Raw genomic sequence first — 23,153 nt, forward strand, 5'->3', positions numbered from 1 at the left:
TGCTCTACTTACCCAGCAACGCCCTCCCAAGTATCCCTTTATTCCACTATTTAAACCACTACTCTAGTGACACTCCCAGGTACAATTCCTTTGGCAATCATTCCACATCACACTTTCTCAGCCTGATCAGTAACAACCCCCAGCTCTACACCCCAGATTTAATATCCTGCCCTCCTCAACCATAGTCCTCTTTACCCTCCCCTCAACTATCTTCCACCTGTTCCACTTCGGTTACATTACAAATCTGCAAAAGCAGGTTGTAGGAAGTTGGCTCTGTATGCACTATTTCAAAGTAAGGAATAGTATGCACAGAGTCCAAGGGTTCCCCTTAGAGGTAAGATAGTGGCAAAAAGAGATAATACTAATGCTCTATTTTGTGGTAGTGTGGTCGAGCAGTAGGCTTATCAAAGGAGTAGTGTTAAGCATTTGTTGTACATACACACAGGCAATAAATGAGGAACACACACTCAAAGACAAATCCAGCCAATAGGTTTTGTTATAGAAAAATAGCTTTTCTTAGTTTATTTTAAGAACCACAGGTTCAAATTCTACATGTAATATCTCATTTGAAAGGTATTGCAGGTAAGTACTTTAGGAACTTTGAATAATTACAGTAGCATATATACTTTTTACATAAAACACAATAAGCTGTTTTAAAAGTGGACACTTAGTGCAATTTTCACAGTTCCTGGGGGAGGTAAAGTATTGTTAGGTTTCACAGGTAAGTAAGTCACTTACAGGTTTCAGTTTTTGGTCCAAGGTAGCCCACCGTTGGGGGTTCAGAGCAACCCCAAAGTTACCACACCAGCAGCTCAGGGCCGGTCAGGTGCAGAGGTCAAAGAGGTGCCCAAGGGGGTGCCCCGGTTCCGGTCTGCCAGCAGGTAAGTACCCGCGTCTTCGGAGGGCAGACCAGGGGGGTTTTGTAGGGCACCGGGGGGGACACAAGTCAGCACAAAAAGTACACCCTCAGCAGCGCGGGAGCGGGCGGGTGCAGTGTGCAAAAAAGCGTCGGGTTTCCAATGAGAGATCAAGGGATCTCTTCAGCGTTGCAGGCAGGCAAGGGGGGGGGCTCCTCGGGGTAGCCACCACCTGGGCAAGGGAGAGGGCCTCCTGGGGGTCACTCCTGCACAGGAGTTCCGTTTCTTTCGGTGCTGGGGGCTGCGGGTGCAGGGTCTTTTCCAGCCGTCGGGAAATGGAGTTCAGGCAGTCGCGGTCAGGGGGAGCCTCGGGATTCCCTCTGCAGGCGTCGCTGTGGGGGCTCAGGGGGGACAACTTTGGTTACTCACGATCTCGGAGTCGCCGGAGGGTCCTCCCTGAGGTGTTGGTTCTCCACCAGTCAAGTCGGGGTCGCCGGGTGCAGTGTTGCAAGTCTCACGCTTCTTGCAGGGAGTTGCAGGGGTCTTTAAATCTGCTCCTTGAAACAAAGTTGCAGTTCTTTTGGAGCAGTGCCGCTGTCCTCGGGAGTTTCTTGTCTTTCTTGAAGCAGGGCAGTCCTCAGAGGATTCAGAGGTCGCTGGTCCCTTGGAAAGCGTCGCTGGAGCAGGGTTCTTTGGAAGGCAGGAGACAGGCCGGTAGGACTGGGGCCAAAGCAGTTGGTGTCTTCTGTTCTTCCTCTGCAGGGGTTTTTCAGCTCAGCAGTCTTCTTCTTCTTGTAGTTTCAGGAATCTAAATTCTTAGGTTCAGGGGAGCCCTTAAATACTAAATTTAAGGGCGTGTTTAGGTCTGGGGGGTTAGTAGCCAATGGCTACTAGCCCTGTGGGTGGGTACACCCTCTTTGTGCCTCCTCCCAAGGGGAGGGGGTCACATCCCTAATCCTATTGGGGAATCCTCCATCTGCAAGATGGAAGATTTCTAAAAGTTAGAGTCACTTCAGCTCAGGACACCTTAGGGGCTGTCCTGACTGGCCAGTGACGACTCCTTGTTATTCTCATTATCTCCTCCGGCCTTGCCGCCAAAAGTGGGGCCGTGGCCGGAGGGGGCGGGCAACTCCACTAGCTGGAGTGCCCTGCGGTGCTGGAACAAAGGGGGTAAGCCTTTGAGGCTCACCGCCAGGTGTTACAGCTCCTGCCTGGGGGAGGTGATAGCATCTCCACCCAGTGCAGGCTTTGTTACTGGCCTCAGAGTGACAAAGGCACTCTCCCCATGGGGCCAGCAACATGTCTCGGTTGTGGCAGGCTGCTGGAACCAGTCAGCCTACACAGATAGTCGGGTTAAGGTTTCAGGGGGCACCTCTAAGGTGCCCTCTGGGGTGTATTTCACAATAAAATGTACACTGGCATCAGTGTGCATTTATTGTGCTGAGAAGTTTGATACCAAACTTCCCAGTTTTCAGTGCAGCCATTATGGTGCTGTGGAGTCCGTGTTTGACAGACTCCCAGTCCATATACTCTTATGGCTACCCTGCACTTACAATGTCTAAGGTTTGGCTTAGACACTGTAGGGGCACAGTACTCATGTACTGGTGCCCTCACCTATGGTATAGTGCACCCTGCCTTAGGGCTGTAAGGCCTACTAGAGGGGTGACTTATCTATACTGCATAGGCAGTGTGAGGTTGGCATGGCACCCTGAGGGGAGTGCCATGTCGACTTACTCGTTTTGTTCTCACCAGCACACACAAGCTGGCAAGCAGTGTGTCTGTGCTGAGTGAGGGGTCCCCAGGGTGGCATAAGATATGCTGCAGCCCTTAGAGACCTTCCCTGGCATCAGGGCCCTTGGTACCAGGGGTACCAGTTACAAGGGACTTACCTGGATGCCAGGGTGTGCCAATTGTGGAATCAAAGTACAGGTTAGGGAAAGAACACTGGTGCTGGGGCCTGGTTAGCAGGCCTCAGCACACTTTCAATTCAAAACATAGCATCAGCAAAGGCAAAAAGTCAGGGGGTAACCATGCCAAGGAGGCATTTCCTTACACAGGTCATGATTTTCCTCCTTGACTTTCATCCCTGGCTGCAATGTCATAAAAGACATGGGCCAGGAGCAGCTAATACTTAACCCTCTTATAACTGTCTTGCACTCCACTTTACCTCCTCTTTACTTTTCTGTCCACAAATCCCCAGCACTCCTGCTGCACTTGCCTCTCCTTCACAACCTAAGTTTGCCTCTTGAAGCACTTCAACAAACCTTCACTGAGACTTTAATCAACACTGTGCTGCTGCTGCTGCTCTGGCACAAATTACCGCAACAACCCAGTGACCCTCTACACCAATGCTATCTAAGGCATAGGAAACAGATGCACCCTTCCCATCAAAATGCAAAAATACATGCTCTTCTAAGCTAGAACAATAACATCAATCAGACAGCCACACACTTGCCAGTGAGATCACACAAGCAACCAAAATAGGTAAATTGTCTGAATAACAAGTATACAGCAATAATAAACAAGAATTTGGAATGCAATGGGTCTCGGTTTGCTCGAGTTAAGCGCTATTAGTGTTGAAAATTCCTAACTGGACTTTTCTTGCCATATAAATTGAAAATGAAAAGTAAGACAGTTGACATAAAGCAAGCCAATTTAAAGTACCATGGCTGCCATTAGCATGAGCCAGAAGAGACACAAAAGGAAAAATAATTTTGCTCACAGTCAAACGTTTCGGCAAACATGCAATCTTCCATATAACAGAGTCATTGGCCAAGGCGGTAACAAAACTGCCCCAAGGTGGGGCAAACCTAAAGCATTTACCAATGATGACAAAGGATTTTTGAAAGACAAGCTTATGTACGAGTGATAGTGATGGCCGTTCGGTGGGCGTGGTTAAAAGCCCACAGATAGATTACAACACGTCAGAGAGCTTGTGAGCTCTACCTAAAAAGAGCAGCAAATGGAGCAGGTGCAAAATATAACTTTCCCTAAAGCGAAAACATACAGTACTACCATATAGCCAAGGAGACATTGTAAACATTGCCACACAATTTAAAAATTATTCTATTTTCACGTCAATCAATACTACAAGAGAATTCCCATCTATGATCTGCTAGTTAACCTTAACCCGTGCGTCCATCTCAACACATCAAGTTGGATAAGTGATGCTACCTTCCCCATAATTCACTAAGAAATCGCTCTGATGGAGATCTAACCCACTGAATCATGTCCGACTGCTATAAAGATGAACCTATATTTCGGAGGAGGAATATAGAGCCACTGTTGGTAGGAAAACAGATGACTCAAAACACATTATTGGAATGGCAGGTTTAAAAGAACATCAAAAGACAATATTCAGACGTCACAGATTTGACAGAACACTACACTCAGGGTAATAACAGGTACCTCACCTGAATACCATATTATCAATGGAAGGAGAGAATTAAAGAGACCGCCAGTAAATAAGCAAATCAAGATACAATCACTCACAAAGGCATATAAAGAAGTACATGGAACTGGGCCAACTGTCTATAAAAAAAAACAATTTTCAGATTTAATCAACTTCTTGTTCAACACGGGGTCTTATGATGTTAATCAAGGGAAAAAAAAGTTTCCCTCACAGTGGCAAAATGGCAACACTCTAGAATAATCTTCCCATTGACCTCCTCATCTATGGTAACATACTGTTCTTCAGTGTTAAAAAAAAAAAAAAATATAGCCTTGTTTTATACAGTAATGCAGCCAGGTTAGGCAGAGAGGTGGGGGGTGCTTATAGTTAAGTCACCGTTTTTGTCTGGTTCTGCATAGATCAGTGAGTGACGGATGGGTACCCTCATTTGGCAACATAAAGGCTGTGATGTTGTCAATCTAGACCAAGGGTCTCCAACCTTTTCTGAAATAAAAGGCTACATATGTTCAATGAAAATCATACCAAGCTAATCATTTTACTGTGGTAATATAGTTCATGTCAGACAAGGTTACATTACTTGCCACCCCATGCAATAATACCAGAAGTGATCACCTCAGTCAGTCAGTCAAACTTACAAGCAATAATGTGAAAATGCTCTACTTTGTTAATACATAAACAGCCATAACTGCAATGCCCGTCGCACCAAGGCAATAATATCAGTAATATCTCCCGATTTAACATTCAGCTATCAGCTTTACATATACTAAGTATATTCTGGTAATCCAACCATTTTTCTCCAAGCATGAGGTTATCATTTCTGAAAATACACATTTTTGCCTTGAATATACACTATTCAATTTTGAGATACATATATATTAATTAATTCAACTGAGAAAACGGTTCAAATTTAGTAGACTGGGCTGCACACAGAAGAGCTACTAACAGGTAAGATGGAGAGCTACCAGTAGCTCATGAGATACACATTGGTGATCTAGAGCTTAACCCCACCCCTCCTCCCATTAAACTAGCTTAAGAAAAGACCCTCTTAACCCACTACAGGACCATCAATTTTATAACAGACAATAAAATAAAAGTGATGTTTTGTTCTGCAAATTAATTATAGTTTGTGAATGCTTGATGACCCCACAGTGATCTTCCAGTCATTTCCCTGGGGCTCAGATCATTGAAGCCTTTTCTCCTCTGGAGAGGAACATTTTGTCAGCCTTAATGCTTCACATATCACCAGTTGACATCTGGTTTTTGAAGAAGGAAAATTATGAGACTTGGGCTCATTCTCCTGGTTTCAGATATGTTCAATCTGAAGCGGCGTATCATGCAGTCATTATCAACATGAAGGAGCACTTAGAAACATAGGGTCCTCATAAAAACATAGCGCCTGTAGCCCTCAAACAGCAAGCTATTTTTGAAGTCTAAACCTAAAAATAACACAGAATATTGAGAGGGATTAAGAACATATGTGGCAGGGTAAAGCATTTCCCACTGTGGTATCAATCAACACCTGATCTATCATAATCATTGGGCAGAAACTGCAGGGTGTATGGCACATTCAGAAAGAATTAGACTGAAAACAAGGAAGTGACCAGCTGTAATTAGTCTAAACAAGCATGTGCAATGCAACGGGTCTCACATTATATCTCGTTAGAGCTATTCGCATTGTAAACCAGACTTTTCTTGCCACATTAAATGGGGAAAAAAAAAAGCGAGCGCCATCGCGCTGTGGAAAACATGGATTCTCATATGTTTCCAGTAGTGTACCGGTGCTCTCGAGGAGGGCTAAACACCAGAAAAGGCACGACTTATTCATGCCTTTCACAAATGAAAACAACCGGATTTTAAAAAGGCAAGAACACAAACCAATGAAAGTGACTGACGTAACACAGGCTTGGTCAAAATCCCCCTAAAGAGAGATTAGAAGAGGGACGGAGCGCTTTGCGCTCGCCCCTAAAAAGTATATGAGACAAAGGAGCTCAAATAACTCAGGTATTTAAGTAGAAAGCTATGAATCACAGATGCCTTCAATGCAACTCTTGGATCAGGATATGGAACTAGGAGTCTTTAAATCTACAAATTAAAAAAAAAAATACCTCTCTCACTTTCTACACAGGAAACAATGATGACGTGTACGAGGGTTACCATTTTGAAACATTTACTTGCGTAACAATTACAGGCACGAATGTGCAAGGACGAAGGTAGTTTTAAAGCCTGCTTGTCCAATGGTAAGAACTCCTGGGTTATCTCAGCTTTCAGTGCTTTTGAAGACACAGAACCTCAGGACTTTCTCTGATGTGTGCATTGTGAGAACAGAGTGGGATGTTGGGGTTACAGAAGGATAAGACTAGGGTCAACATGAAACTATGGGTCTGAGCCAATATCTGAACACTCAAAGAAATCAATGTTACTGGGTCAATACTTTGCAATTGTGGAGAAAGAGAGACTCTTACTGCCCTGTAATGGTGAAATATTCCTTGCTGACACTGTCGAACTGACAGTAGTAGTTTTGATTCTTTCAATGTGCAGTCAACAAGGGCAAAGTAACACTTGGATGTCTGCTGACAAGACTTCTTGTGTACCCAAGGAATGATCAGGACTGCAGCCATAGTTTCATAAATCAAAAAACATTTAATTATTTCCGATCATTCCATGTCTACAACATGCTTCTGATGAGGTCTGCATCTGCCTGCCTTCACAATGAGTACTAGAACACAACAGGGATAATGTAAGTTCCTCCAAGGGAACCTGAGAAATAAATATATGAAGCACTTTGGTTAACAAGTAAAGATACTAAAGAACTCCCATGGATAGGATGAGTCCATAATGAGATGATGATAATAAGTTGAACTGCTGAGGAATCATTTTGCGTTTGCCTTAGCAAGACGCCAGAATTATGTCAAATTGATTCACTTCACCTTACATTCTCCTCAGGGCTGGCGTAGTATCTATGAGTAATACTGAGGCACAATTCATCTATTAACCCTTGCGTGTCTTATATGTCCATGAAAATGCTTGTGCATCATTATTACTCATTTACCCACCTTATCAGCGGAGATTGTATGTATGGGATGTCAATGTGTGCATCATCATTACACAGCGCCATGTTGTCCATTCACCAAACTCAGGGTGCGTTCTTTGCGTATATATTTGGGGTGATCATTTTTCTAGTATACCTATGTAGATACTACATCGGTCCAGTGGTACGTTTGTTCTTATGGGGCCTTGTCCCTAATTGAGGAAGGTAAGCAGTAATGCTTTACTATTTTTTCTTCCACCCAACATAGCAGCACTTTAAACAATGAGTGCGTCACTTTATATATACATTACGTTTTGTTGTAGGTCTTTGGATCCCGGAATTTGGTTGGTTGACTGTGTGTCTTTTTCCACAGGTAATCTTCTAAATTTGACTATTTGACGTGTAGATTTTTTGAGTAAGTGTCTTGAGTTTCTGTGTATACATTTTTAGACAAACTGTGGTCTTTTACTCTGTGTTTGATCCCGATGACGCGCCACTTGATACGTATGGACTTCTTAGGCGTGAAACATGTTGACCTGTTGCCGTGGTTGAAGGTAGTTCCTTCATCCATGTCTGCGTTTTGCTGGTAGAGTGGCTGAGCATGATCTCTTCTCCACTCCAGAGTTTTCTTTTAACCTTGACGAAGACCCTTCCTCAATCAATGTATTGTAGGTTTTTTTTGGAGTGTTTTGAGCCAGTTTTATCAATTTTTCTCTCCTGCTCTCTCTTTGCCTGTAGGTTAAAATGTATCCCTACACACTTTAAACCATGGCACAGATTACCAGTGAAGATCTCCGGCAAAGAATCCCTTTTTTGGGGGGGGGGGTCAGTCTGACGAGGAGGAAGCCCTATGATGAAGCATGACATCCAATGGATGTGTGAGGACATTTGCTTCTAGATATAGAAGTGCCTAGTGGATTTCTGACCTTTTCTGGAACAGTGTATTTTTGTGTGTTAGCATCATTATTAGGGAGGCTGTACACTGGACGATTAATCCGGTCCCTCATAAGATTGTATCTTCTCCTCAGGGCACCATGCTTCAGACTCAAAATGTTTCTTAGTGACCACATTAACGAGGTAGGTTCCCCCAGGTGTGGCCACCAGACCTAAACACCATCTTAAATAGGAATTAATGATTTCCTTTGGACCAACTTTGGAGCATTTTTAGTCAAGCAACTCTATATCCATTTGTATGAAGTCTCTATCATCTTAAGCTCCAGGGCAACTACTGCACCCTCATAGCTCCCAAGCATCACAAATATACCCAGTGATGGTCACATTACTGGAGCAGGGACCACCATAAACTCTATTTCAAAACAAGTAAGCTTAAGAAATTTATCAAGAAAGATGGGAAACATGAGACAATCACAGACAAACTACAGAGTAAAGAACAATGTTGGCACTATGGGGCTCTCAAAGAAGCTGTGCTCAGGCCTTCATAGACCAGGCAACCATGTTTCCATACGTTCAGTCAAAGAACCTTAAGCCCAGAGGGCCCACACATTTAAGCCAAATATCCATCTCAGATTCCTAAAGAAGCTACCACTTACCAGTCGTCTTCTCTCCTCTGCAAGCTGCTTCTGGCGAGCCTCTTCTTCTGCCCTCCTTATCTGTTCAAGTCTTTCTCTTTTTTGTCGGTCTTTCTCCTGATCAGCCCGAAGAGAGACCAGATAGGCTTCATCCTGCTGTTGTCTCAGGACCTGAGTCTGGTTGCGCTCTTCCCTGGTGTAACAAGATAGGGTAAGCAGCCTAAAGAATTTATTTTACTTTTATATAAACTGCCCATGAATAACCTCTGATGGGCATGCTGTTTTACAGACAAACCACATAATCATGGCCTCCATAATTGCGCACAAACAACAAAATGTAATCAATTCACTTAGCCCACCCATGTACCAGTAAGTACTCCTGTACATCTCGAAGATGCCATACTTCCCTTACTCCTGTGCTGACATAGCTAATGGAAATAAACATTCATTCTTGCTTGCAAACTCTATTACCATCCTGTCCTTCCTCAAAACTCTAATGTTGTAGGCCTCATTCCATTTACTATGCTCCTTCACAGTACTCCCAAACTAACCTCAAGTCTGGTGGCTACAGACAAAAGTAATGAATAACAACATTCTCCTGTTTCCTGCTTTCATCTTTTTTGGCTATAAGTGGTTCTAGCCTGGAACTTCTGTCAACTGCTTAGTAGGATTAGTATATGTGGGATCTTTTTGGGAAGATTAAGGCTGTGCATCTCTTCATGGATCTGCCTCTAGACTTTTCTCTTGGGCAGGCTGTGCCAGTGTATTGGGAATACGCTTCTGTTTCAACAAGTGGTGTGCGCTTTTTACACAGAGGACTCCCAATTACCGGTTTATCTTTCCCACCTTGTAGTTACAAATAGTTTTTTTGGTGAGTAGTAGAGGAATAAGTGGCTTCCTCAAGCCACACGTTTGTACTTGCTGATTCGGAGCATCCTCCCTTCCCCTAACAGTAGCCACACAAGCAGCTCATTTTCTGGCTTTCCCTATCAGTCCAGTGTCAATCAATACACATCAAACCAGCATCACTGAGCAATAAACTCTGTATTTGATAGCTACATTATTTACTGTACTTGGTATACTGATGTGTGCTAGGTCAACTACAGTGTCACGATTCATTGTAGTGGTCAGTAAGAACTGGCCCTGTACCTTTGCTATTCTTTATTACACTTGCCTCTTCTGAGGTTCCAGCAGGGAACATACTTCTATCAAGTTCTGATCAGGTCACTGAAGGGAGATAGACAACTGCAGCTGTGGCTTCCTCTGTCTGGCCAGCCCAGTAATAAAATTAAGTGACAACAAAATATGCTACTCTCCCTCTGCTTCCAATATACACAATTCAGAAAACTTGACATTCACAAATATAATATTCTGTCTCGTTCCCCCAACAGCCTGCTGTCATTTATCGATCTACTACAAAGGCCATGTTATGTTGTTATTTAAGTTTATGTAGTTATTCAACTTTAGAACTATTGTACTAGCGCCTGGCTGTTGCGTGCCTCCATTCCGATTCTATGGAGCGATTCGAAGTCGGTGGTTGGGAAGAAGTAATGTGTTTGCAGATTACTTGTCCCGAATGCCTACTGAGATATTAGAATGGGATGCGGGTGAAGGAGAGGAGTTACAAGTTGCATTGATTCATGATGATGCGCTAAGCATAAAGAAGGTGGTGTGGAAGGAAGAAGATTCTAAGGATAATGATTTACAATCATTGTCGGAATGTGTGATGAAAGGTTGGCCTAACAAGTCCAAAATGTCCAAGGTGCTTAAATCAAATCAAATCAAATCAAATCAAATCAAAATCAAATCATTAACATTTATAAAGCGCGCTACTCACCCGTGCGGGTCTCAAGGCGCTAGGGGGGAAAGGGGGGGTTATCGCTGCTCGAACAGCCAAGTCTTTAGGAGTCTCCGGAAAGCGGAGTGGTCCTGGGTGGTCCTGAGGCTGGTGGGGAGGGAGTTCCAGGTCTTGGCCGCCAGGAAGGAGAAAGATCTCCCACCCGCCGTGGAGCGGCGGGTGCGAGGGACGGCAGCAAGTGCGAGGCCAGCGGAGCGGAGGGGGCGGGTGGGGACGTAGAAGCTGAGGCGTCTGTTGAGGTATTCCGGTCCCTTGTTGTGGAGGGCTTTGTGTGCGTGGGTGAGAAGACGGAAGGTGATCCTTTTGCTGACTGGGAGCCAATGCAGATGTCTCAGGTGTGCGGAGATGTGGCTGTTGCGGGGTACGTCGAGGATGAGGCGGGCCGAGGCGTTTTGGATGCGTTGCAGGCGGTTTTGGAGTTTGGCGGTGGTCCCGGCGTAGAGGGTGTTGCCGTAGTCTAGGCGACTCGTGACAAGGGCGTGGGTCACGGTTTTCCTGGTGTCGGCGGGGATCCAGCGGAAGATCTTGCGGAGCATACGGAGAGTGAGGAAGCAGGCGGAGGACACGGCGTTGACTTGCTTGGTCATGGTGAGAAGAGGGTCCAAGATGAAGCCGAGGTTGCGGGCGTGGTCTGCGGGGGTCGGTGCGGTGCCGAGGGCCGTGGGCCACCAGGAGTCGTCCCAGGCGGACGGGGTGTTGCCGAGGATGAGGACTTCCGTTTTTTCAGAGTTCAGCTTTAGGCGGCTGAGCCTCATCCAATCTGCGACGTCCTTCATACCCTCTTGTAGGTTGGTCTTGGCGCTGGCGGGGTCCTTGGTGAGGGAGAGTACAAGTTGGGTGTCGTCGGCGTAGGAGGTGATGATGATGTCGTGCTTGCGTACGATGTCGGCGAGGGGGCTCATGTAGACATTGAAGAGTGTCGGGCTGAGCGATGAGCCTTGAGGTACGCCGCAGATGATCTTGGTGGGTTCTGAGCGAAACGGAGGGAGGTAAACTCTTTGGGAGCGGTTAGCGAGGAAGGAGGCGATCCAGTCCAGGGCCTGGCCTTGGATCCCGGTGGAGCGTAGGCGGGTGATTAGGGTGCGGTGACAGACGGTGTCAAAGGCAGCCGAGAGGTCGAGGAGAATGAGGGCGACTGTTTCACCGTTGTCCATCAGGGTTCTGATGTCGTCTGTGACTGAGATGAGGGCGGTTTCCGTGCTGTGGTTGGTTCGGAATCCGGTTTGTGAAGGGTCGAGCAGGTTGTTGTCTTCCAGGAAGGTGGTCAGCTGTTTGTTGACGGTCTTTTCTATTACCTTGGCTGGGAAAGGTAGAAGAGAGATGGGGCGGAAGTTTTTCAGGTCGCTTGGGTCAGCCGTAGGTTTCTTTAGTAGGGCGTTGACTTCAGCGTGCTTCCAGCATTCGGGGAAGGTAGCAGAAGAAAAAGAAGAGTTGATGACGGTCTGGAGGTGCGGGGCGATGATGTCGTCGGCTTTGTTAAAGATGAAGTGCGGGCAGGGGTCCGAAGGGGCGCCGGAGTGGATAGAGTTCATGATGGATTTGGTTTCTTCCGTGTTGATGTGGGTCCAGTTGTTGAGGGTGATGTCCGGGGAAGCGGGTTCAGTGGTGTATGGTTGGGTCTGGTGTCCGAAGCTGTCGTGGAGGTCGCTGATCTTGCGATGGAAGAAAGTGGCGAGGGATTCGCACAAATCCTGTGAGGGCGTGACGGCGTTGGCGCTGGCGCTGGGGTTGGAGAACTCTTTGACGATGCTGAAGAGTTCTCTGCTGTTGTGGCTGTTTTTGTCTAGTCTGTCGGTGAAAAAGTTCCTTTTGGCAGTGCGGATCAGGTGGTGGTGTTCGCGTGTAGCGTTCTTGAGGGCGGTCATGTTGTCAGCGGTGTGGTCCTTGCGCCAGGCCTTCTCAAGGGCACGACAAGTTTTCTTTGATTCTTTGAGGGTGTCAGAGAACCAGAGAGGTTTTTTGGTGTTGGTCTGTCGATGCGTGCGTTTGAGGGGAGCAAGGTTGTCAGCGCAGTTGGAGATCCAGTTTGTGAGGTTGAGAGCTGCGTCGTTGGGGTCGGTGGTGAGGGTGGGTTGGTTGGCGGCGAGAGCGGAGAAGAGTTGCTCTTCAGGGATCTTGTTCCACTGTCGATGAGGGATGGGTTGAGTGCGGAGGTGGGAGGTCTCGCGTCGGAATGTGAAGTGGACGCAGCTGTGGTCGGTCCAGTGTAGGGCAGAGGTGTGGCTGAAGAAGACGTGTTTGCTGGCGGAGAAGATAGGGTCGAGCGTGTGTCCGGCGATGTGGGTGGCGGTGTTCACCAGTTGTTTGAGGCCGAGGTTGGCGAGGTTGTCGAGCAGGGTGGTGGTGTTGGGGTCGTTGTTTTGTTCCAGATGGAAGTTGAGGTCGCCTAGGAGGATGTAGTCCGGTGAGGCGAGGGCGTGCAGGGAGATGAAGTCGGCGATGGCGTCGCTGAAAGAGGCGCGAGGTCCGGGAGGACGGTAGACGAGGGATCCTCTGAGGGTGGTCCTTGGGTCGGTGCGAATCTGAAAATGCAGGTGTTCAGCGGCGAGGGGGGGGTCTTCGGTGGAGGTGGTGACGCTGATGGAGTCTTTGAAGATGATGGCGACACCTCCTCCTACTTGGTTGGTTGGTGCGGTCTTTTCTGGAGATCTTGTAGCCTTCGGGGATGGCGGTAGCAATGTCTGGAGCAGAGGAGGCGTTCATCCATGTCTCCGTGATGAAGGCGACGTCCGGGGCTGTGGAGTCCAGGAGGTCCCAAAATTCAACGGCGTGCTTGTGGACGGAACGAGCGTTGATCAGGATGCACTTGAGGTGGTTGATGGCGCGTGGGCTTGTGGTCGTGGTAGTTGCGTGGTGGAAGATGCGTTTGCAGGAGTTGCAGGCGAAGGGTCCATGGGTGCGTTTGGGGTGAGCTAGGAAGCAGGTTTTGGAGCGCCCTGGGTTGAGGGCGTGGAGGGTGGTGGGGTTGTAGCGGATCAGCGGGGCTTGGGGGAGCTGGGGACCAGGGGTCGTGGCGCTGGGCGCGGGCCAGGCGCGGACGGGCGCAGACGGGCTTGCCTCTGGCGCGCCTCCGGCGCTCCAGCGGCGTGCCCGCTGCGCAGTCGCGCAGCGGCCGCCATAAGAGGTAGGAGGGGGGGGAGGGGGCAGCTGGGGGCGAATGGGAGCTGGGGGGCGGGGCGTGCAGGAGGTCGCGGCGGGAAAGCGCGAGGGGGGGGACGGGACAGGTAGAGTGAGAGGAGCTGGGGGAGGGGGTTTAGGGTGGAGGAGGGTGAGTGTTAGGAGGTTTGGAGATTAGGGAGAGAGATAGGAGTAGGGTTGTGAAGATAGGGGAGGGGGGGTTGTAGAGGTGGGTGAGGGAGAGAGGTAGAGTGAGAGGATAGGGAGATAGGTAGTAGAGGGGGTGGCGGGAGGGGGGAGAGATAGAGAAATAGATAGAGAAAATAGATAGAGAAGTCGATAGATAGGGAAATAGATAGACAGATAGGTAGGTAGGAGGAGGTGGAGAGTGGGGGAGTTAGATAGTGAGATAGGGAGCTAGAGAGATAGGAAGATAGGAGGAGTGAGGGAGGTAGATAGCGAACGGGTTAGCTAGGGGTGAGAGAGGGGGAGGCGAGTGAGGGAGGGGGATGAGGAAGGAGCAGGAGGGCAGGCTCGGGGGAAGAAGACGGAGGAGGTAGAAGAGCCGAAGACAGGAGAACAGAAGACAGGAGAACAGAAGACCGGAAGAGCAGAAGACCGGAAGAGCAGAAGACCGGAAGAGCAGAAGACCGGAAGAGCAGAAGACCGGAAGAGCAGAAGACCGGAAGAGCAGAAGACCGGAAGAGCAGAAGACCGGAAGAGCAGAAGACCGGAAGAGCAGAAGACCGGAAGAGCAGAAGACCGGAAGAGCAGAAGACCGGAAGAGCAGAAGACCGGAAGAGCAGAAGACCGGAAGAGCAGAAGACCGGAAGAGCAGAAGACCGGAAGAGCAGAAGACCGGAAGAGCAGAAGACCGGAAGAGCAGAAGACCGGAAGAGCAGAAGACCGGAAGAGCAGAAGACCGGAAGAGCAGAAGACCGGAAGAGCAGAAGAACAGAAGAACAGAAGAACAGAAGACCAGAAGCACAGAAGATCGGAAGAGCAGAAGAACAGAGAAGAACAGAGAAGAACACAGAAGAACACAGAAGAACACAGAAGAACACAGAAGAACACAGAAGAACACAGAAGAACACAGAAGAACCGAGAAGAAGAACACAGAAGCACCGAGAAGAACAGAGAAGAAGAACACAGAAGACCGGAAGAACACAGAAGAACAGAAGGGAAGAACAGAAGAACAGAAGAACACAGAAGAAGATTGCAGAGGGGGAGCGAGGAGGAAGAGACAGAGAGGGGGAAAAGAAGCAGGAGCAGGAGAGAAGGTGAGTGGCGCGGGGCAGGGCGAGGGGCTGGGAGGAGGGGGGTACTTACAGTTAGGTGGGTCTCAGGAACACAGGAACTCGGGAACTTGGAGGAGCTGCAGCGGCAGGGGGAGCGACCTACCCTTGGGTCCCTTAAACAGTTTTGGGAGGTGAGGAGTGAGCTTTCACTTGTTCAAGGAACTATTTTTGGAGGCGCTAGATCTATACCACCAAAGACACTTAGAAGTAAGATTTTGAAGTTGTGCCACAAAACTCACTGTGGAATAGTTAAAACCATACAGAGGGTGAAAAGATGATACTGGTGGCCAGGAATAGATGTTCAGGCTGAAAGGGTAGTAAGGGAATGTGTCATTTGTGCCAATTCAGATAAACCTTTGAATACTTTAAGACCTAATATGTGTGAGCCAATTGTTCCGAATAAAACGTGGCATACTGTTGCCATCATGGGTCCCATTGGAAATCCTGGGAAGTATATTATTGCTATGATTGATGTTTTCTCTAGGTGGCCAGTGGTGAAAATTGTGGATAAGGTGGATTCATTGGAAGGTTTGACATTTATGAACAATACTTTTGTGGAGGAGGGTTTACCTGTACAGATTATTAGTGAGAACGGGGTACAATTTAGGTCTGCATTGACGAAGAAGTATTTTGAAAGAATTGGAATTAAACATAGAACAACATCTTTATATAATCCAAGTGGCAATGGAATGATCAAAAGATTTAATAGTCTCATGAAGAATGCAATTCAGATTGCGTGTAAGAATAGGAACGAGTGGTCGGTTCAAGTTTATAAAACATTGTGGTCTTACAGAACTTGTTATCATGAAGCTCTTGGCTTATCTCCTTTTGAGTTAATGAGAGGCAGGGTACCAAGGACAAAATGCAACCCGGAGTCGTTGTTGGAGGTTTCTGAATGCAAGGTGCCTTTTGGGAAAGTGAGAAATCAAATCATGAAGCAACATATGGTTTATAAACAAACTTTTGACAAGAGAAGAGGATTCAAAAGAGATGTAGAAGTTTGTGTAGGTAGCTGGGTTAAAGTGAAGAAACCATGGTGAGTAAGAAAGGGTGAGAGTTAATTTTCAGAACCCATTCAAGTAAGCAAGGTTTTACGTAACGTGGTCCTTTTGAGTGATGGGAAGGTACGGTACCTTAAAAGGATAGCGGTGTTTAAAGGTCAGCCTACTAATGGACGAAATATAAGTGATTACCTAGAAGATATTGGAGTAGGAAAGAATAAATTGAATGACAATCTGGAAAAGGAGTTCCATATAAGTGACAATGTTGAGGATGATGTGTCTAGAAGGAATCTTGAGCAAGTTGTGGCAGAAGCAGTTTTGGAATGTGAGGAAGTTCCGGCATGTGTTGCTAGTGATGTAGGAGATTGTGTTGAATCTATGGAAATGTGTAGTACTTCTAAAGTAGGTGGCAACAAGGAAGGTACAAATCGCATAGGCAAAAGAATTTCTTCAAAACCAAAATGGTCGGATGATTATATTTTGTGATTTTTATTATTTTGTGACTTTTACTCATAATTGTTGTTTTCAATTTGTTTTGTTATTAAGGTGGAAGATGAGTTATGTTGTTATTCAAGTTTAGAATTATTGTACTAGAGCGTGGCTGTTGCGTGTCTCAGTTCCGATTCTATGAAGAGATTCAAAGTCGGTGGTTGGGATCGGATCAGAGCTGGTGAGACACACCCAACAGACACGACAGACTTGGCAAGCCTTCTAAATTTGTATCTTATAAATAAAGCTTGAATTTAAAGTATCAAGCCTCCAACTTTACAGGCCAGTAAGCTACTTAAATTCCCATAAGTACTGGACTTACTTTGCAGGGTTTCCTGTGGTGTGTGTGTGACTCCTAGCATTGGTGGTCAGTTCTTTTTTTTTTTTTTTTAATTGTTAAAAAGGCTACCATTCCTTCAACAATCAAATGTTTTGTTTTAGATCAAAAACGTTTTAGTGTCAAGAAAAGAGCACAAGCATTTACTGTGGACGGTCTGTACAACAGTATCTTATTCACTACACTTTCAAGTCTCTTTAGTGCCTGAAGTTATCTAAAAGCATGAATACGGCAGCTTTCACAACTTATTATAGATAATATGACACACCTTTAATAATAAAGTATGCCAATATGAAAAAATCCATGCTGCAAAAGAAAACTTTATTTAAATGGAACACCAAAGCCACATGAAGGAAAATACATAAGAAATAACTAGTAGTCCTACATAAGCAATGGCTTGACAAAGCACATGAATAACATGAAGCTAAACACATTCATGGGATCAGATATGACATTCATCCTGCTGATGACCAAAAAACTGTTCTTACTACTAACATTTCAATTTAAACCACTCGCCGTTCGTCACTGACTGTCTCGTTGTCTGTCGGACTTCTCCACCATTGCTTCCAAGGAAGATGAACATTACTACATTCCTATTTAAACGGCTTGTTATGTCTTGTTTGCTCTGTTAGCCAGTCTCACTCGCTCTAGGTTGGTCTCACATGCACTTTTAGTCAGTATTGCTTGCTCTATCAATCTTGCACACCCACCAACTCCCTCTACATTTGTCTTATGCGTTTCTCTCTGTCTTGCTTTGTCAGTATCCATCCTTGTCTGTCTTTGTCCCCATCTCACTTTCTCAAATTCCCTCTATCTCACAACCTATTTATGTCACTGGTGTCTCTGCCTCTACCTATTAATCGTTCTCTCTAACACAGGACCCCCTCTTATTACTTTCGTCCTCAAATACAAAGTGTATACCTTTCAAGGCGCTCCGACACGAGGTATGTGCGGTTGGCATCCATGATGAAGTTAAGTTGGTTCAAGAGGTCCACAGATTGAATCAAACCCTCTAGCCGCCCCACTACCGTCATGCGGCGGTCCTTCAGCGTGATCATGGCCAGAAAAGGATAGGTATTCTCGCGCAAGGCCTGGGACACTGCAAAAGAAAGCACAGCTCACACATGCTGGACTTTGGCAGAAACAAAAAAAGAAAAAAAAATAATTATACAACACACACTAACCCCACCCCCCTCCATATTCTGCAGCTGTCCAGGAAACTACAGTCCCAAACGCCACAGAACTTACCAACTGCTGTCGGGGCACCTGATTAATGAAGTTCTGAAATGCAGAGGTCCGTTTGTTAAACTCATTTAATAAGGATGCTTTATCTGCTGTTTGCAGTACTTTTAGTTACCTCAAATCTTACACATTTCAAGGAAACTGTCTAAATGGGTAAAAGTGATCTTTCCATTGTTGCTGCAAACTCATACAAAGAGAACAAGTAATTTAGCAAAAGGAAGGTTGTGTCTGGTAGATTCCTTACCCTTAGAATCCTTCCAGGCACCATAATGGATTCAGTGATTATTATTTGTTTATTTATCCCAGCAATAATTGCTACATATGAGCAAGTGATGCAGTAGGGATCCGCGATGACGGAGTGAACCTGCATATATTAAGACAAAAAGGGGAGTAGAAGGGGGGAATGCTGAACTTACCCTCCTTAATGACTATACAACATAACGTAAAAGCCCATCAGAAAAAGGAGACTCCCCACCGGATTAGAGTTGGAAAAAGCAATACTTTTTCCTTAAAAAAAACAAAAACCCTCCCCAAACAGGGTTACCCATTGGTGGCATGTTTCATCACTGGGTTTCTTTCCCTTACGCAACGGAACAGCTGAGCAACATGGTTGAAAGGAAAGGGAATGACGTGGCCATCATTCACAGTGTCACTGCTCTTATTTTCTTTACTTTCAGCCACACTGCACAACGGTCCACTATTTCCCTTTTGTTCTTGTTTATTTGTTTTGGAGTTTTTTTGATAGTGCAAACTGAGCCTGAAGGTATTTAAACAATTTACATGAGCTGATGAGCATCCGTTACATTATGAAAGGACAGATTATTTTTGTTGTTGTTCAGGCAAAGGAAGATTAAGTGATTTGTCCCAAAACACAGGATTTTTCTTTTGGTCAACTGCCATAAATAAACTGCCCAGGGGCATGCCACTCTCAGGTAAAACAACACTGTATGGAAGGCACACAAACCAGACGGCCGCACAGTGCTGTGATTGCCAAAAAATATATACTAAGAAATATTACAATAATAGTAAACAAGATGAGCTAATAAAACAATAGGCACAAAACCAATACTTGGAGAGTTTCCTGTCAAGTGCCCTAATCTGTGAATAAGGGTGTTTTGCAAAGATTATCTTCCCTATTTGGGTACTATATATTATTCAGCTATGTGACAAGTGTGGTGAAGCTCATGATATGGTCATTCCTGAAATCTGATGGGCTAACCAATGCGTGCACAAAAAAATAATATATATTTAAAATTAAAATTAAATTTTAAAAAAGCATTAGTAAAGCCAATAGGTCTAACCTATCCAAAAACTAATGACTGTTAAGGTATTGATTACCCATTTTGTACACAGCTATGGTGCAGCATGGCTAAACGTAAGCAAAGAGTGCAGTGACACAGCCAGCACTGTCCGCATTATAGCATTGTTTTTATTCAGCCGTGCTGCACAGCTGCCACTCTGCTGTACAACATGGCTAAAACACACTGACAAAGCCTATACCTCTTGCATAGGCAGGACCGTTTAGCTGGGCCAATGCTTGTCCAGAAAGGCATCAATGGCTGGAGGTCCACCATAGGCCTGGAAGCGCTATCCTTCATCAGGAAGAAGTAGTGAGAGTAGCATCATTCACTCTTCTCCAAATTTGATACCCATTTGGTGACACCTGTGGCCAACAGGCAGTTGACTTACTAAATTAATATTGAGGAGTAGTCTGCCTAAATGGACCCCGAGGTTTGGTGGCGGGAGAAACTAAGAGGCAGTAGGAAATTAAAAGGTAAGGCATATCTTTTAGTAATCAGTAAAAACCATCCGTCTGATGTTATTTCCAGCCACTGAAGAAATATCAGATGCTGTTCGCCTACCGACTGGCTGTGGATCTGCCAGGCAAATCAGAGAGGCTTGGGTTCTGCTGCAGCTGGGGGACAAGGAAGTAGATTAATGATTGCCATGCTGATAGCACCACGCTCTACTGCCTCCATGTCCCCTACCTCTAAAGGATTTAATCCTGACATGTTCAGGTGGGACACTGTCGGCAGTACACGGTCTGAAACATTTTGGAGTGGCGACAGAACCAATAAATATGGGAGCAGAGTTCTAGATCCAATTTGAAGGGTGCTAAAAGGAAGGAACTGATGTCAGTACTAAGTGGTGGCCCCTGTAGGCTCAGCACTGTTAATTTTGGGGTGGTACAAAAGCACCACACAGCACCATCTAGCGGCACGAGAGAGGCTGCAGGAAAAATCTCCAGATCCAGGCTGGCAATATTCTAAAAGTAAGCAATCTGTGGTTAGGAGTATTAATCAGAAAAATTACCTTTAGAACAAGACCTGACTCAAAACACTGAACAGTAAGATAGCTGGCGGGAAGTAATGCAAGCGCATGTAATCAGAAGCATTTACAAATAATGCTTGTTTGCAGAGAAAGCTCTTTGGAACATTGGGCCTGACTTATTGGCCTGGATAATTCGGAGAGGGGGGGGGGGTGGGGGTAACAAAAAGATTTCCTTTCTGTATAGCATGCTTACAGAAGATAAAGAACTGAATGTGACAAACAGTGTGATGATTAAGTATACTTTACAGATCTGAAATCATTCCTCATCCATTCTGCAGTCAAGAAAGTGTAATGATTATAAACAGCCAATAGCATTAGGTGAAAGGGTAACACTTGCATGTTTTAACAAACTGGTAACAATAGGATCTGCTGTCAAACAAGACCTAGAAATAGGTTTTAGTATTTCTCATTATTTGCTATGCAGTAAACAAAGAACAACCATTAATAGCTTGGTTTAAAACACTGAGTATTCTTCTGCTCCCTTAAGTGGTCCTGATTGCAGGCAAGCTGTAAACACACTTTGTGATGACAGGAGTAGAGTCAGTGATGTCACCAGACCAGGGTGCACAGTACCCACTAAATCTTGATCTAAAAAGGACCAGTGTAAAGAAATGGCTCCCTGTTGCAGTTACCCCCCACTTTTTGCCTGATACTGATGCTGACTTGACTGAGAAGAGTGCTGGGACCCTGCTAACCAGGCCCCAGCACCAGCACCAGTGTTCCTTCACCTAAAATGTACCATTGTATCCACAATTGGCACACCCTGGCATTCAGATAAGTCCCTTGTAACTGGTACTTCTAGTACCAAGGGCCCTGATGCCAAGGAAGGTCTCTAAGGGCTGCAGCATGTCTTATGCCACCCTAGAGACCCCTCACTCAGCACAGACACACTGCTTACAAGCCTGTGTGTGCTAGTGAGAACAAAATGAGTAAGTCGACATGGCACTCCCCTCAGGGTGCCATGCCAGCCTCTCACTGCCTATGCAGTATAGATTAGACACCCCTCTAGCAGGCCTTACAGCCCTAAAGCAGGGTGCACTATACCATAGGTGAGGGTACCAGTGCATGAGCACTGTGCCCCTACAGTGTCTAAGCAAAACCTTAGACATTGTAAGTGCAGGGTAGCCATAAGAGTATATGGTCTGGGAGTCTGTCAAACACGAACTCCACAGCACCATGATGGCTACACTGAAAACTGGGAAGTTTGGTATCAAACTTCTCAGCACAATAAATGCACACTGATGCCAGTGTACATTTTATTGTAAAATACACCACAGAGGGCACCTTAGAGGTGCCCCCTGAAACTTAACCAACTATCTGTGTAGGCTGACTAGTTTTAGCAGCCTGCCACAAACCGAGACATGTTGCTGGCCCCATGGGGAGAGCCTTTGTCACTCTGAGGCCAGTAACAAAGCCTGCACTGGGTGGAGATGCTAACACCTCCCCCAGGCAGGAATTGTCACACCTGGCGGTGAGCCTCAAAGGCTCACCTCCTTTGTGCCAACCCAGCAGGACACTCCAGCTAGTGGAGTTGCCCGCCCCCTCCGGCCAGGCCCCACTTTTGGCGGAAGGGCCGGAGAAGATAATGAGAAAAACAAGGAGGAGTCACTGACCAGTCAGGACAGCCCCTAAGGTGTCCTGAGCTGAAGTGACTCTAACTTTTAGAAATCCTCCATCTTGCAGATGGAGGATTCCCCCAATAGGGTTAGGATTGTGACCCCCTCCCCTTGGGAGGAGGCACAAAGAGGGTGTACCCACCCTCAGGGCTAGTAGCCATTGGCTACTAACCCCCCAGACCTAAACACGCCCTTAAATTTAGTATTTAAGGGCTACCCTGAACCCTAGAAAATTAGATTCCTGCAACTACAAGAAGAAGGACTGCCCAGCTGAAAACCCCTGCAGCGGAAGACCAGAAGACGACAACTGCCTTGGCTCCAGAAACTCACCGGCCTGTCTCCTGCCTTCCAAAGATCCTGCTCCAGCGACGCCTTCCAAAGGGACCAGCGACCTCGACATCCTCTGAGGACTGCCCCTGCTTCGAAAAGACAAGAAACTCCAGAGGACAGCGGACCTGCTCCAAGAAAAGCTGCAACTTTGTTTCCAGCAGCTTTAAAAGAACCCTGCAAGCTCCCCGCAAGAAGCGTGAGACTTGCAACACTGCACCCGGCGACCCCGACTCGGCTGGTGGCGATCCAACACCTCAGGAGGGACCCCAGGACTACTCTGATACTGTGAGTACCAAAACCTTTCCCCCCTGAGCCCCCACAGCGCCGCCTGCAGAGGGAATCCCGAGGCTTCCCCTGACCGTGACTCTTTGAACCTAAAGTCCCGACGCCTGGGAGAGACCCTGCACCCGCAGCCCCCAGGACCTGAAGGACCGGACTTTCACTGGAGAAGTGACCCCCAGGAGTCCCTCTCCCTTGCCCAAGTGGAGGTTTCCCCGAGGAACCCCCCCCTTGCCTGCCTGCAGCGCTGAAGAGATCCCGAGATCTCTCATAGACTAACATTGCGAACCCGACGCCTGTTTCTACACTGCACCCGGCCGCCCCCGCGCCGCTGAGGGTGAAATTTCTGTGTGGGCTTGTGTCCCCCCCGGTGCCCTACAAAACCCCTCTGGTCTGCCCTCCGAAGACGCGGGTACTTACCTGCAAGCA

At 46.5% G+C, this 23,153-nt stretch overlaps 1 protein-coding gene across 1 annotated transcript in view; it reads right to left on the reverse strand.

Moving 5' to 3' along the window:
* Positions 1 to 23,153, reverse strand: part of FAF2 (Fas associated factor family member 2) — a 156,359-nt gene that overhangs the window by 56,984 nt on the left and 76,222 nt on the right. Inside the window, exons 8-9 of the mRNA XM_069244573.1 lie at positions 17,848 to 18,025; positions 8,848 to 9,019 (exon numbers count right to left, since the gene is read on the reverse strand). Of these exons, the coding sequence (XP_069100674.1) occupies positions 8,848 to 9,019; positions 17,848 to 18,025 (350 nt within the window). The remainder of the gene's footprint in view (positions 1 to 8,847; positions 9,020 to 17,847; positions 18,026 to 23,153) is intronic.

The sequence above is a fragment of the Pleurodeles waltl genome, chromosome 7, assembly GCF_031143425.1.
Source record: "Pleurodeles waltl isolate 20211129_DDA chromosome 7, aPleWal1.hap1.20221129, whole genome shotgun sequence".
Lineage (NCBI taxonomy): Eukaryota > Metazoa > Chordata > Amphibia > Caudata > Salamandridae > Pleurodeles > Pleurodeles waltl.